Raw genomic sequence first — 16,896 nt, forward strand, 5'->3', positions numbered from 1 at the left:
GGAGAACATAAAAGATGAATAGTAATTTTAAACACATGAAATGTTGATCAGCATTCAAAACGTTTTTTTTTAAAAATAAAAATTAAAAAATTTATTACTTTTGATGGCATGAACTTTTTCATCCGTAAAAACATAATTCCCCGGTGCCAAGACGGTTTTTTTTTTTTTTTAATGGCATGAGCTTTTTCATCCTTAAAAATATAATTCCCCGGTGCCACGAGTGAAGGTGTAGAAAAGTGTGCTTTTAAATAGGTGGTGTATTTTAGGGGCCACATGATAACTTGGTGTATGTAGAAAAAATCTCCTCTATTTTCTTAAAAATATCTTAATTCTCAATGCATTATTAAGATACATTTGGAAATCAAAGGACACAACTTTGCTGCAACTTTAAAACTGGTGATGTGGGTGGGACCCTAACTGTAGGGCCCACCTTGATGTATGCATTATATATCTATGCCATCCATCCATTTTTGCCAAATTATTTTATGACAAGTGCCCAAAAATGAACCACATCTAAATCTAAAATGGACCACACCACTAGAAACATTGTTAATTGAATACCTACCAATAAAAACTTCCTAGGATCCACCATAATGTTATTTGTCATCCAACCAATTGATAAGGTCACACAGACCTAGATGAAGAGAAAATACAAATATCAGCTAGATCCAAAACTTTTGCGGCCCACAAAAGGTTTTTAACGGTCATTCAACACTCTTTCTGGTGGTGTGGTTCACTTGATATTTGGATTTGCTTGATTTTTGGGTCAATGCCTTAAAATGATACGGCAAAAGGGACCCAACTCATCCATTGACGTAGCCCCAAGGGTCAGGGTCCCACCCACCTCGTTGGCTCTGAGGATCACAGCAAAGTCACGTCGAAATTAAAGCGTGTTGGACAAACATGGCCAATGACAACGTTGTGCTGTGACGTGTGTTTGACTTGGAAGTGCACCACATCAAGAAAATTGGATTGATGGTATTTGTAAGATAGAGATGTAAAGTGGGCTTCTTGGTGCCACCTCTTTTGACGTTCATCAGTTGATCATTAGTGATTGGAGGCTAAGTTCCACGTTACATCATGAAGGCAAGGGGAAGTGGGCCCCACTTTTTCGTGCACCATACATGCCTTCACATGATTGTACATGTGTAATGTACCGACTGTACATCGATGGCCCCACCGTATATATGCCCGGGCCCAAAAATTATCTGGTCAGTCAACATATTATTAGGTGGGTCACAGTGCACGGAACAAATGGATGGCAAAAGATCATCACCGTGCAAAAGCACTTCCTTTGGCGCTCAGGCCACACGTGAAAAAAGTCACACATGTGAAGTCAGATGCTAGTGTTAAGCCATCCTTATTGTGAAGATTCATCGTCTTATAGAACCAGGCCTACATATGCATACGGAATGTGGTGAGAAAAAGGCATATAGATAAAGCGGTGACTGCCTGATGAGTGGCCGTTATCTTTGTTAGGCTGATCAGAGCCGCTCATCAGACAATCATGATAGCAGAGATTGGTTGCATAGCAAAATCAGGCCCATCTGAATCTGATATCCCATCTGAATCTGATATTCTAAGCGGCACATGCATATGGAATATGGTGGTCGTCGGTCAATTCTAACTGGTGTCAAAGGTCCCACCATCGTGTGTTTTTATACAGGCCATCGGTCTATTTTTCTATATTATTTTTATAGCATGAGCCTAAAAATGACTCAGATCCAAATCTAAGGTGGACCACACCACAGGAAAATAATGTTGATTGAACATCCACCATGTCCACCATTAAAAACTTCCTAAGGCCCGTTGTAACGTCTATTTGCTAATAGATCCAACTTGTTGATAAGGCCACATAGACCTAGATGAAAGGAAAAAATCATCTTAATCTACAACTTCTGTGGCCCCTAAAAAGTTTTCAACAGTAAGTGTTTAATCCTCAGTGTTTTGTGTGGTGTGGTCCACCTGAGATTTAGATCGGTCTCATTTTTGTGCTAATGCCGTAAAATGAGCTTCCGAAATGGATGGACAGTGTGGATAAAACACATACATCATGGGACCCACCTTTTGACTACTATTCGAGACTTCCATGCTTTTTTACTACTCTCTTGGTTACTTGTGTTTTCATATGTGAAAGAACCTCTTAGAAGAGCTTCATTCGATGGTTGATGCTAAAGAAAATATAGTAAGGGAAGAGATGATAAACTAAGAGGGTTGTACACCAAAAAATCGCCATTTAGGAACGTTTTAAATCCGTTCCTAAATGAGGTGTCGCAAAAAAGGGAACGGTTCAAAACCATTTTGGGTAGCGTTTGAAATATTAGGGACAGTATTAGGAACGGTTCTAAACCGTTCCGGAAACGGTATTTTTCCTTCCTTAGGCATGACCAATAAAAGTTGTATAATTATTGGTTTTTGCCAATAATGTTTTTTTCAATTGAAAGTTGTATTTGTTTTTATTTTTAACATTCATAGAATATTAGGTACAACTAAAAATTAATATTAAACAAATATTGAACAACTTTATAATAAAAAATTATATATATTTACAACAATAAGCTCACAATGGTCCGAATACAAGACAAATAAATAAATAAATCCTCCATGCTCCACTCCTTGTGAAGCATGCATGATGCATGGCCCAGACCACAGCATGTCGTCTTGCGTGACCAAGCAGCAGAACTAGGTTCTCTGGCTTGTTGAGAGAGGCGAGGCATTTTGTAAGTTCGTAGTTTCTTTGAGTTCACTCCCTATCTGCTCTAGATACTGATGGAAGTGAACAAAAAAAAAAAAAAAAAAACTCATTATTTCAGTACCAAATAAACCTAGGCAGCAAACTAAAATGCATAAATCACATTTTGCAGTATGAAATTTTAAATTTCAAGTGTCAAGCATACCTGCAAAATCCATGAAGCAGTTTAAAAGTGCAAGTCTTACAAATTCTTGGATTTCCTGGACTTGCACAAACATGTTGGGCTTGGCTAGGCCCATTGAGTTAAAGAAGTTGAGCTCAACCGTCAGAATATGTTGGGCTTGAATTGAGCCCAGGCCTATTACTCTTCTATTGATCCTTAATCAGGCCCAAGTCCGATGCACCAGTATCTATTTCAGCCCACACCCGAACAAAAGAGTTTTAAGCTTGACCCGGCCCCTGTTTTCATCATGAATAAGCCCATTCAGAGTGGTACCTGTACGTACCTACATCTGATGTATCTCTTTCAACCGCAGCCTTCGAGATCCTCTACGAGAAAGTGTCCTCTGCAAATTTAATGGAGAAAAAAGAACAATCATTATTCAGAAGGAAAAGGAGCATCCACACAAAAGGGAACAATGTCAGATCATGTCTAAAACCACTAAATTTATGTGATGTGGTCCACCTGAGTAGGAATAGCCTAAATTTTGATATTATTATTATTTTTTTTAATTTTTATTTTGTTAGCTTGTTAGTACACCCACTGACAGTTCACAATTCACTGTTAGCCACCCCCACTAGGGATCGATACGAAGTTTTGATATTAGTTAAATGCAAAGATTAGATGGTATATATGGTGGGCCACTTGCCAACATTGCTGACTAAAAGTCTAAAAATCAGGTGAGTTGAAGGCTCCTAACCTCTATATGGTGGAGGTTAACTACCTGTGTGTATGCCACGTATGCAATTTCTCAGTAATATTTAACTACCTGTGTGTATCATCTATCACAGTTGGAAATCAAACCTAGAAACCAAAAGCTAAAATTTTAAATGAATTATCTGGTATGCAAGAGTGTGACTGTTGGCAATTCCTCTAGATTTCAATTCTTCCATTATTAAACTGATACAATCTTCCATCTATCTCTATAAGGATCCCCTGCATCCTCAACATAACTTACTGGCACCCCACAACATAACTTACTGGCACCCCATGTGCACTGAAGAATATCATAACCTGCCTAATTTACCACAACGTGAGAAAATCATTCATCATTTAACCTGAATGGACCATTTCCTGAAAATGTCTTGGATTGGAAGACCTGAATTCAGTAAGGAAAATTTAAAGGTCATTTTCCTCTATACTCCACAACTTTTAGTGTGCTTGTAGACATCATTTGACCTGAATCAAATGTCATAAAAAAAATATGGCACGCTATCTACTACTGACTACCAGTTTTCCTGTAGTCTACCCCTTGATGAAAATTTGCCACAAAGAAGTAACCTTAAATTTAACTTCATTGATGTCATTACTGGGGCACCAAATGACTCATGTGGAGGTAGGTCAAGAGTATAATCATCCCCAACAAGTACACAACACCTGCTAATATGAAAATACAACAATATAAGCTACATTAGATTGTAATCAATGTAAATAAGCTCCTAGACTAAACTACTCGAGACATTGAATTTCTACAATGAAAAAGCCATCTGAAATATTTTTTTTTTTTTAAAAAAAAAAAAAAAAAAGAAGAAGAAGAAGAAGAAGAAGAAGAAGAAACAGAACAACTTACCACATGGTTGCAAAACTTCTGAGTTTGAGGGTTGACGCCCATGACGGAAATTCACAGATATAGTGGAGCCTGTCCAGAAATCAAAAGAAATGAAGGAGTTAGAAAATGGTTTAGACTAAGAGAGAAATGTAACGTTTTGAAGAAAAAAAAAAAACAGAGAGAAAAAAACAGAATAGAGCAGGAAGAATGCTTTCCACCGAATAATATTTTATTAGCTTCAAGCAGTATGTGAAATGAACAAAATACATTTTTTGGGGCACAAAAGCGGTAAAACATTAACACGTCCATTTCAGTTTTATATTTCATGACAACCCAAATGCACAAAAAGTTCAAAATAAAGCCATCCACTGACGTATTAAATCAGAAGTGATGCTTGGCACTACTGCAAACTACCACAAATACCACCAGATATCTTGACATGGCAACATTCACCTTATCGTCATCAAATTTCCTAGTTTTCTGGTCCACTCCTAGCTTGGCCAATACAGCCCCTGAAGAAACCTTCAACTCCCTTCTCTTTAATGGCAACTGCAGGGTATCTACCAAAAATAAGGATAGAAAAACTCAATCTTCATCAAACATTTTAAAACAATTTATGTGTGACAAAAGACAAACTTGAGTGTAGAGAGTAAGTTGTATAAATGCATGAAATTTTGGCTAGGCAGGTGACCAAAATAATTCCTGCAGACATGAATCTCACCCGCCAGTCTCGAGGTAGAATGGACAATCCACTTCACCCTACAGAATACATAAGCAATGCATATGGGAGAAGAGAGGACACTGCATGTTTTACTCAATTGTGCCGCTAATCATTACTTGTGAAAACCTTTAAACTATGACTTTCTAAACTACAACTGATTGTAGGAGATCATTTATACCTATAGATTCCAGATAGATGATCAATTTTATCTCAAGCCTCTGAAAAAATCAAAGCTCTCTTCCTATAAACAACAGAACATAAATCATTCATAGTTGGAAGTGGCAGGTTGAGTTCGGAATATGGAATACCAGGCATGGGAGATTTCTTATAGTTGGAAAATACTGGAACTCCACCATCGGGAGCAGCAGTCAGCTGACCACCAGAACTGATGCCGCCCACTGTTGTTTCTTACAGAAGTTGAACAAGAGAGAAATATATATATCCATCCTAGGAATTATATAGAAGAAACAAGGATGACTGATCTTCTGCATATATGGAAGGCCTTTGGGTTTTCTGATTTTTGGGTAATGGTCCAAGCACAGTGTGGTGCACCTTATGTAGAGTGTGGATCTTACCCACATGAATTTGGTCCATTCACGTCAGCTCCCTTCCTACGTAAATCACACAATCATTTTCTTATCTCACGTAAAATCATTTGGTAATTCACATAATTTTCTCAAGTGAAATTAATAAAATATGATATCAGCATTAAACATCTTATTCAAAATTTAAAACATAATAATATTATGTAGGGAAGGATTACTATATCCAATTGTAGGTCAGCTGTATGATTCTGAAATCAGTGGGATGAGACAACTTTACAAATGGCCCATTTGGGGCAATGCACACTAGACGAATGAAATAATCAAAGTCTATGTCATGCTTTGGGACTCAACTATGAACCAGTCCAATCTCCATTCTACAACTATGAAACACCCCAATAAGATACAACTAAAAATACAATCTCAATAGTTGCAAGCAGAGTCTACGGAAGACTCAAAAAACTACATATTTCTAAGAACAGGACATCAAGATATCAACTCCAACAAGGAAATGCAAGAATAATTGTTGTGCATAAAATACTCAAAGAACTATAATCAGATCTACTTACAATAGATGGATGGTAATCTGGTACTTAAAGAGTAGGGAAGCCAATCAAAGCAGTGACAAACAACCAGAGCAACAAATTCAAGTTCTCATAGCATTATTCCAAAATGAATGCACTTACCAAGTCCACGCCCATGAGGTTTAAGTATATTCTTACACCAAAATGAGAGAAATGGCTTGGACAAGACCAAGCATTCCACCAATAACCAATGTTGTTGCATACCCAAATGTGGTCTGATTTTATTTTTTTCTTTCCATCTAAGCCAATGTTGTTGATCTGTTGAATGATTCCAAAGGGAATGAGAGAAAATAAACATTTGTATGCACATATGGGTTTTCCAGGGAAAACTAAGACCTAGATCTTCAGAATTTGATTCACAATTCAATCAAAGCAAAAATGTGGTTAAAGCACATTTTAGCAAATGCAACAGATGGACTGTATGTTTATCAAACATGTACAGAAGTCACTATTAGAAAACCGCCAGAATGTGGTTGATAATCAGGATTTTGTCACTTTTTTAGACCATGGTTACATATAATGACAGAAACTTCAACAGAAAATAAATCAGAATAAAATACAATGCCTTGCTAGTGATTTTTTGATAGGAGAATGAGTAGCAGGTGGGAGAAATATGCTGCCTTGCTGACTAATCAAAGTTTTGATTAGCCATCCCACTGCAGTGCCATCATAAACTTCCGAATGCAGTTTATAAAATAATATTTATATCTTAAAATTACAAACCCATTGGACTGAAGCATCCGATCCATCTCAATGAGCAGATCTTCGATGCTACACCCACGCTTCTCTTTCTCAGAAAATACAGTCCAAGCATGAAGTAAATCATAGGTGCGTGGATAGGTAGAAAATGACACATCTGTATTTTATGCAACAATAGGAACCTTAGCTAAAATACTGGAACAAGAACATCAGCAAGTAAAAAGAAAAAAAGAAAAAATAAATAAAAATGAAGAAGGCACTTGAATTCTAGAGGCTTTGTATGTATACTATTACTATCATCGAGCATTGAGTGAATCAAATATGACCCACGTTTCACAACTGATACCATGGTAGACCTGTCCCCAAACTCTTCACATGGAACAATCCTAATCCATCAGTGGGCTGCAAATTGGGGTTTAGAAAAAGTAGAGCAATGGTCCACATTAAACTAAATAAAGGGCCTAAAGATTGGAAGAGTAGAACCTTCCTATCTGGGCAATTTTTGGACCATGGGCCATCCACTGTAGGTCCCATGATATTAATTATCTAGAACACTGAACCAACCCACCCTCCCTCCCTCTCAGTTAATGTGCGCTTGACTCATGGACCAGCTAATAAATCCACACGGACCACTGCATGTGTTGTCACCACCTGATCAAAAATCATTTTGCTGGTCGAAGGCCAGTTCTGTCATCATTGCTTAAATCTTATTCAAATTAGAAATCAAATCAAATCTACACCGTTCAAGTATGAAATTAAGAGTAATGAATTAGAACGTATTCCACAAGTGGCATTTTTTCTTTTCATTCTATGAACATAAAATAATAAATGAAACCAACAACTTACATTCATTAAAAAAAAGAAAAAAAAAAGAAAAAAAAAGGTCCTAATCCTCCTACTTTAGAACATGGGCACCCAAAAAAAAAAAAAACTACAGTAATTAAACTTCCATTCATAAAAGTAAAAAGTAGATAATGTAATAAAGATTTTCTCAAATTTGCTAATGAAATTCAAGTTGAATTTTAAGTATAATGATACAGTCATCTGCACCAATTGAAAAAAAAAAAAAAAAAAACAATTTATTAGGCCATTGCTTGAAAATTCGGTAAGGCAACTAGTTTGATTTTTAGGCAACTTCGATTAGTTTTACAATGACTCAGCTGATCCATCCATTCATGAAAACTCATACCGAGTTAATCCCTTATGGAAAAAAAAAAAAAGAAAAAAGAAGAAGCTAAAATCAATTAATCAACAATAGTATTTGTTGTTAGTTGAATGATTTTCTTTGATTTTATTAGTGATATTTCTAAATTTTACTTTTAAAGCAAATTCGTATCAATTCATATCCTTTATTAGATTATAATACTTTTTTTTATTACAATATTAATCTTCTACACCTTTCCAAATCACATTCGTCTTGTTATTCATAAGCTCAAATAAATTGTTTTATTCACAACATTTGAAGCTAACATGATACTAAGCTCCTAACATGCAACATTTTATCTATGACTCAATTTTAAAGAGAGAGAAAAGAGAAGGAAAAAAAAACACTTTGCGCATTGAGTGAGCACTGATAAGATTATAGTCCTAATTTCTGTACTTATAAATACTACAACAAAACTTTACCTCTCGGAAAAGAGGAGGAGAAGAAGAAGAAGAAAAGATGCAACAAAATTATCTTGGAGCATCGCATTGCTTTCTTTCTTGCTAAGAGAATGTTTTGACCTAGAGCAGCAACATAACAGTTCAAGTTATATTAGATCTCTTGCCTTGTTCATAACATACATTTTAGGTCCATACTCAACAAGCAATTGGTATTCTTCAATCAGCAGCCTCATAGGTATAACTCTGCTCCATAATAGTGGCAGCTAACAAACTCATCAATTAAAAAACACTCTTACTTTAAATGTGAGGCTCCCGTTACTAGGATTTCTTATGCTGAATACGCATCTGAAATGGGAATGGCAAGGCTATGGCACCTTAATAACATGAACTGTAATTTGGTAAGGCTGATGGTAAATGTAACTATTCGCATTCATTATAATTCTTGCTGCTGAGTCAAAGTTCCCAGAAATCTTAGAGGGGGGAAACACGTGACAAGTTAAATTGATTTCTGGCTAAATGAGAATTCGATAAGGGTGGATTATAATCAAAATGCAAGGCTCCAACTCTCCATGGTACCTATCCTTCATGAATTGCCTTGACTACATTGCATCATATAATACCCATAGCCATATATAGAATCCCCATTCAGTTGGTAATATAGAAAGATAAATGTGCATTGGGAAGAGCATCCAAATTGCCAGTCCAGCAGAAACACTTCTGCCCAAATGATATGCAGAGTTTAGGAAATGTAGAAGTTGGAAAAAGACCACCCAATAGAAATATAATCCCAAATGCACCCTAAACTAAGACCATCATATTCCTAAATCCCAGATAAAAGTTCTTGAATCCATCTCTAATCAAGGATCAAGGAAAATACATCTAATTAAAAACCATAAATAAATACAACAGAAATCCATTCACACAATGAAGCCATCAAATTTTGAGAGAGAGAGAGAGAGTCCAAATGCAATCAACAAGAAAAACAATCTACATAATAAGTGCACCAAGAAAATCCTAGCCATTGAAAGCTACTTAAAAGCAATGGCAGATTCAACTCTAATGCAGTCTAACTCAACAGATGCAATTTTGAAGTGCACTCACCTAATCCATCATACACTGCCAGAGTAGCCAAGATTTCTTCTGCCATCATCAACATATCATGAGCCCTATTTCCTACATCGACGTCATATCATCCAATACGCCATTATTAGAGAATCATAGCACTGCCGTACAGGACGTGGCCAAATAGACCAAAGCAAGAAAAAAAAAAAAAAAAGGAAGAGAGAGACTAATACTCTGCCCCATTGTAATGTTGATAAGCAGGCACTTAGAAATTAATTACAAATTGCATATGCGTTAGAGAAGTTTTACAATGGGGCCCACCTGACAAATCAGACCAGATCTGGAAGTAATGTCTCTTCTCAGGAATTTAGATAGAAAATATTGCTTTGTTATAGTTCAAATTGGTATCATGAAATTTCATGATTACTCAGCCTGATGTGCTGCAACTAAACACATTACTTCATAAATCTATATTAAAAGTAATTACCAAATACTGATTTTTCACCAAAAGTCTTTTCACACAATCACCACTGACCCTTCTGGTCTACCCAACTTAACAGCTCTTGAATTGAGGTTTCAACCCATGGTTAGAGATCTTGGCCTCAAAACCAGGCTGTTTAGCTCTGACAGGTGACAGCTTATAAAAAAAAAAGGTGGACAGCTAGAGAAAGAAGTTTCAACCATCTGTTGAAATAGCCTTGTTGTTTGAGTCCAAAAGATCAATAAGCAAATCCTACCTGATAGAAAGCTTGGGTCTTGTACACATAACATTTTGAGACATGTTCAATCAGCAAATCCTCCAAAAGAAGCTCATAACCCTCCAATAACTACTTCTCCTTGCAGAACCCCCAAATCGGACAACCAACAGTCTCGAGATCGCCTGCAACACCAGACTCCATCATCCTACGATACAATTCCCACACTAGATTAGTTTGTCCAGCCAGGAGAGAAGCCAGCAAGACCACATTCCAGACCATAAGATTCAGTAGAGATTGAACCTTCTTCAACTCTGAAAACATGTATGAGGCCTCTTCAATCTTCCCCTCTTCACAGAGACAATTTATGTACGTTTCTAAGGAAGCAGGCTCGGCTTGGCATTTTGTCGAACACGAGGGTCGTTGCAGTATTCGGGACCTTGATGGTTAGAAGAAAAAGGAATTCGAGAGAAATCAATGAAATGGCTTCAACCATTAAAAAGCTTAAGAGATTTCTGCAATGAAATTTCAAACAAACCTCAATATATTACCTCCAAGTTGACTCGCTAATCAGGTGGAGAATAAAAACCCAAACCATCAAACTTCTACAAAACTAATTAGTATAAGATAGATTTCCAAATGAAATAGTCCATTACCGAATAGAAACAATGAACCACTAATTGCGGTTTTGGAGGTTGAGGCGGTTGCTAGAGAGGGCAGAGATGGGGTTGGGGATTTCGGGGCATTAGGGTTTGGGGGAGTTTGTTACCAGATCTGGATTTGGGGAAGAAACCCTATGTGATTTGGGGAACAAACCTCTGTTTCACTATTTCACTAGCGGATTTTACGATACGGGTGATGGTTGCACAGCCACAGGGAAGATGGTTGCACGGAGAGAGAGAGAGAGAGAGAGAGAGAGAGAGAGAGAGAGAGAGATGGGATGTGTGGGTTGTAGGAACGAGAGGGATAGAGGGAGAGAGAGGAGAGGGAGAGAGGAGCTGCGAGATCTTGAGAGAGGAAAAGCGGATGGGAGCCGAAATAGAGAGAATCTAATGGGTATTTTTTATTTTTATTTCAACATTTGGTACGGTTTCAGATCGGGAACGGTCTAAACCGTTCCTGAACCAAAATCCTAACTGTTCCAAAATGAAGATTTTGGTGTAGTGTCGAGGTAGTTTATGGCTCATTGAAAAGCTTATCGAATTAACTTTCGAACAAGCATAAGACTACTTAGTTCTAAGGTGCAATGATAAAAATTGTGATTGTGAACTAATTTCCAACATCACGCGATCTTATAAAAATGGTCATGATTCCTCGTGTTACAGGTCGAATTTAGTTGAACTTAGGCTCATTGAAAAGATAATTCGATGAGCTTTCAAATATAACTAAAATTATCTTATTTGGATATTGTTTGACCTTTTAAATGTGAACCTAAAGTCATTCATGACGTAATTCATGTTGTGTGCATAGTCAACATCATGCAACTTTAGTAAATGAAGTAGATCTCCCTTGTTGCACTTCAGATTTGAGTGATCTTGGGCTTGTTGGAAAAGTAATTTAATTAGCTTTCCAATGAGCATAAACTGCCTCGATCGAGACCCATTTGGTCTATCATCTTCTGACCTAATGTGTACCTATCGTAACATCAACCAATGAAAAGCTTTTTTGATAGAGGTTCTTTTATAGGTGAAAACATAAAAAATTGTCATAAAAGATGTTCAGAAAAGCATGAAAGATTGTTGGAGAATAATTGGAAGTTTGAAAATTTGTTGGAGAGCATAAAAAATTAATAGTAATTTTAAATGTGTAAAATGATGATTAGCCTTTAAAACATTTTCTATTCTTGATGGCATAAGCATTTTCATCTTACAAACTATAATTCCCTAGTACCACAAGTGAAGGTGTAGAAAAGTATGTTTTTTAGATAGTGGGTGTATTTTTATGGGTCGTATAATAACTCTCTCTCTCTCTCTCTCTCTCTCTCTCTCTCTCTCTCTCTCTCTCTCTCTCTCTCTCTCTCTCTCTCTCTCTATATATATATATATATATATATATATATATATATATGGAAATGGTAGTATGAGGTCGACCTCATGGGAACTTCCCATGAGGTTGAGCTGTGTGGGCCGCACCCTAATGTGTGTCGAACATCAATGCTGTGCTGATGGGTCCCCCTTAGGTTATGGAATATGGTAAAATTCAGCCGTACATAGAACTCAGGTGGGCGATACCATCTAAAACCAAGTGAAGACATGCCTAAAACATGAAAAGTACTTGGTGGGCCCACTTGAGTTTTGTATGCATCTTAAACTTGGTCCGATCTCTTATCCAAGTGGGAAACACAATGGTGGATGGTTTGGGTTTGTGAACCACATCTTAGTGGGCCCAGTAAATGATTATGAATGTTTTAATGGGAGAGTAACTCCTCTCAACTGTTGTATATGGTGTGGCTAGAGGTGTACATGAATAGTGCTAGCTCGGTTAGCTCTTTCGACTTGACTCGAAAAAGCTCGATTCGACTCGGTTTGAAGCTGAGTTTGAGCTGATTTTTTGAGCTTGAAAATGAGTTTGAGCCAGCCCCAACTCAACTCGACTTGGATCGAACCCAGCTTGAATCGAACTCGGATTGAACTAGTTCAGTGATTCGGTTACTTTGATATTGATGTTACTTACCAAGTGTTTGATGAAATGACTCAACAATGTATGGCTAGTGGCAAGAAAGGTATGTATATGAAACAAATACCATTTTTTTCTTGATTTTTATGTTGCTTAGAAGGTGTTTGATAAAATAACTGTAAAACCATCGCTGTTGTGTCAAATACAGTGAGATTTTGAAGGTGCAGTTCAAGTATTTGTGAAAATGTTGCATAGGCGAACTCAGATCAATCTTGGCTCGAACTCGGTTCGAACTGGCCCGAGCTGCTGATCGAACCGAGCCGAGCTGGCCAGTCAGGCTCGAGGACCAAGCCGACCCGAGTTCGAGCTGAGGTTAGCTAGTGGCAAAGCTGAGTCGAGTTGAGGCCAGCTCGAATGGGTTCGACTCGATGTACACCCCTGGGTGTGGCTCACCCAAGTGATAGCACTGTTAAGATTGTTGTGCTCTAATTTAAAACATTTGGAAATTAAAAGACGTGACTTAACTGCAACCTTAGAACCAGTGATGCGGGTGAGACTCTGACGTTAGGCCCACCTTTTTGTATGCATTGTATATTAATTATGCCATCCATCCAATTTGCTAGATCATTTTATAGCATGAGCTAACCAAATCCAAATCTCACATGGACCACACCACTACTAGAAACATTGCTAGCTGAACGCCCACCATTAAAAGCTTCTTATGATCCATCATAATATTATTTTCCATCCAACCTGTTGATAAGGTGACAAGGACCTACATGAAGAGTAAATATAAATGTCAGTTACATTCAAAACTTTTGTGGCCCACAAACAGTTTTTAATGGTCACTCAGCCCTCTTTCTGGTGGTGTGGTTCACTTGAGATTTGAATCAGCTTGATTTTTGGTCCATGCATTAAGGGCTTGTTTGGACAATGGTATTAAGTTGTATTAAATGGGATTGCATTACTAATCCTACTTTGAAATCGGAAATGCCATGTTTGGAAGGAGTGTAAGATGGGATTAAAATTAATTTTGTAGGCGTTGGAAAATGATCATTGTGTTGGAAAGTATGAGATGTGATTACCAATCCATGGATGATAGATTTTTTACTTCATCCAAGTTCAATTCAAGCACAATTTGAAAGTAAATCTTGAGATTTATTATTATTATTATTATTATTATTTTTCTATGGAGACATTTCAAACATAATATTAGAAAACATGGGATGGACTCAATCCTAAGTAATCCTATGTGGGATACAACTCATCGGAGGACAATATGTTATACATGCATTTATTATAACTTTTACAGTTCCATCCATTTTAATCCCACTTAACGCAGCTGGCCAAACAAACTCTAAATTGAAACGGATAAAGAGATGGATGGCATATATCTACGGTGCATACAACACGATGGCGTCAATGGTCACAATCCCACCCACATCCCTCTCTCCGAGGGAGACGTCGCAGTCACGTCCAAAATTAAAGCGTATTGGGCCCACATGGCCATGGCCACTGACAAAGGGGAGCGGGAGCGGATTGGCTGGTGTATCACACACCAGCTATATAGCTGTTGTAGGTACGTGTCCACGGGTCGTGAGAAGACGAGCAGTGACGCTCCTCAAGCTCTAATTTGTACAAACGGTTTAAAGGAGATCAAAGTTACATGCCCCATAGTGATCTATTTATTATATCTAGACCGTTCATCTATTTTTAGAGATCATTTTAGGCATTACCCAAAAAATGAATCATATCCAAAGATCATCAGGACCACACCACCAATAAAAGCGGAGATAATGATTTTCACTGTTAAACAATTTGTAGGGCCCACCGTAACATTTATTTTCCCTCCAATCTGTTCATAAGGTCACAAAGACCTGAACAAAAAGGAAAAACAAATTTCATATTGATCCAATACTTTTGTGACCCAAAAAAGGGTTTCAATGATAGACGTTCAGTCCCCCACTGCCTTTTACAGTGCGGTCCACTTGATAGTTAGATCTGTTTTATTTTTAGTCTTAAGCCTTAAGACAATCTCGACAAATGGATGGACGGTTTGAATATAACACATACCTCGTGAACAGACTCATAGATCTTGCTGACGTTAATACACGAGCTATATAGCTTGTGTGGTACACCACCAATCCGCTTCCTTAACAAAGAGTGCTATGACGTGTGTTTGACTCGAGAGATAGAACTGCGAAGTGGGCTACTTGATGCCACCTATTTTGTATGGTCACCGTCAACGCCACTTAAAAAAGAAGGAAGAAAAAACACCGATCATCAGTGTTTGGAAATAGGACCACGTTCATCGCATCCATCCAAAAGTTTAAGATGAAATTCCGCATTACATCATCGATATAAAGAGAAATGGGTCCCACTCTACCGTGACACCATGTATGCCTCCACGTAATCGTACGTGTGGAATGTACTGACTGCACATTGATGGGTATACATGCCTTGGCCAAAAACTTACGTGGTCATTTAACTTCCGAGATGGGTCACAGTGCACAAAACAAATGGATGGTAAAAGATCATCACCGTACGAGCGCACTTTCTTTGGCACTCAAGCCACACGAATTAAAAAAAGTCACAGATGTGAAGTCAGATCCATTAAGCCGTCTTTATTGTGAAGATTCCTGGTAAGACGGGCATAAAATAAGTGATAAGACAGGGCCATAGGTAAATTGGTGACTACCTGAAAAGTAGTCCTCGTATTTGTTAGGCTGATCAGAGCTGCCCATTAGACAACCATGATAGCAGAGATTCGTTGCGTAAAAGAATCAGGCCAATCTGAATTTGATATCCAGAGGGGCACACATGCATATAGAATGGGACGGGGATTGCGTCCTACCCCCGCCCAGATGGTAGCGGGGCCCACGTGATGTAAGTGTTCTATCCACGCCGTTTCATCGTTTTTCTCGGATCATAGGTATTGGGCTTAAGTGGACTACAAATTGGGGATTGAACGTCTACTAAAAACATCCAGGGAGTTAGAGAAGTTTCGGATCAAGCTGATAGTTGGTTTTTTTTAAACTTCATCCACGTCCACATGACCTTATGAATAGGTTGGATGGTAAAAAACATCACGGTGGTCCTTATAAAGGTTTCAACAGTGAGTGTCATTATCACTGCAGCTTCCTTTGGTTTGGTCCACTGGACCTGTGGACTTGCTTCATTTTTAAGATCATACCTTAAAATGATCTGATAAAAGCGATGAATGACATGGATAAAATACTTACATCACAGTGGGTCACACGGAGCCATGCCCGGATGGATTAATGTCTGGGCGGGTGTAGGACGCAATCCGCATCCTATAGAATGCGGTGATCATCAGTCAATTCTATCAATTGGGAACACAGTTTGGCTAGATACCCGTACGCCGGCCATCAAATTGGTGTCAAAGCTCTCCAGGCCCACCATGATGTATGTGTTTTATCCACACCGTTCATCCATTTTTCCATCTTATTTTTATGTCATGTGCTTAAAAATAATGCAGATCCAAACCTAAGCTGGACCACACTACAAGAAAATAGTATTGATTAAACGTCTACCATTAAAAACTTCCTAGAGCCTATTAAGGTCACATAGAACTAGATGAAGGGAAAAAATAATCTTAATCTAAAACTTCGGTGTCCCCTTAAAAAAGTTTTCAATGGTAAGTCCTATTCAATCCCTACTAGTTTCTGGTGGTGTGGTCCACCTGTGATTTGGACCTGCCTCAATTTTGTGCTCATGCCATAAATGTGATTGCAAAATGGATGGATGGTATAGATAAGAGACATACATTATGGTGGGGCCCATATAAATTTGACACTGGGGAGTTGGCTGGTGTTTGGGTCACTTGCTAAACTATTGACAATCATTTCACTCACCTGAACTGTTTTTTTTTTTCTTTTTTTTTTTTTTTT

General features: G+C 37.8%; 1 protein-coding gene across 1 annotated transcript; it reads right to left on the reverse strand.

Moving 5' to 3' along the window:
- Nucleotides 1–10,463: 10,463 nt before the first annotated feature.
- LOC131256380 (pentatricopeptide repeat-containing protein At1g64583, mitochondrial-like) lies at nt 10,464–11,267 on the reverse strand. Its single transcript, XM_058257307.1, has 2 exons — nt 10,921–11,267; nt 10,464–10,808 (listed from the first exon to the last, which is right to left on the reverse strand). The coding sequence occupies exons 1-2, from the start codon at nt 10,965–10,967 to the stop codon at nt 10,502–10,504; spliced, it is 354 nt and encodes a 117-aa protein (XP_058113290.1). The 5' UTR covers nt 10,968–11,267; the 3' UTR covers nt 10,464–10,501.
- Between the last annotated feature and the right edge of the window lie 5,629 nt (nt 11,268–16,896).

The sequence above is a fragment of the Magnolia sinica genome, chromosome 9 (assembly GCF_029962835.1).
Source record: "Magnolia sinica isolate HGM2019 chromosome 9, MsV1, whole genome shotgun sequence".
Taxonomy (NCBI): domain Eukaryota; kingdom Viridiplantae; phylum Streptophyta; class Magnoliopsida; order Magnoliales; family Magnoliaceae; genus Magnolia; species Magnolia sinica.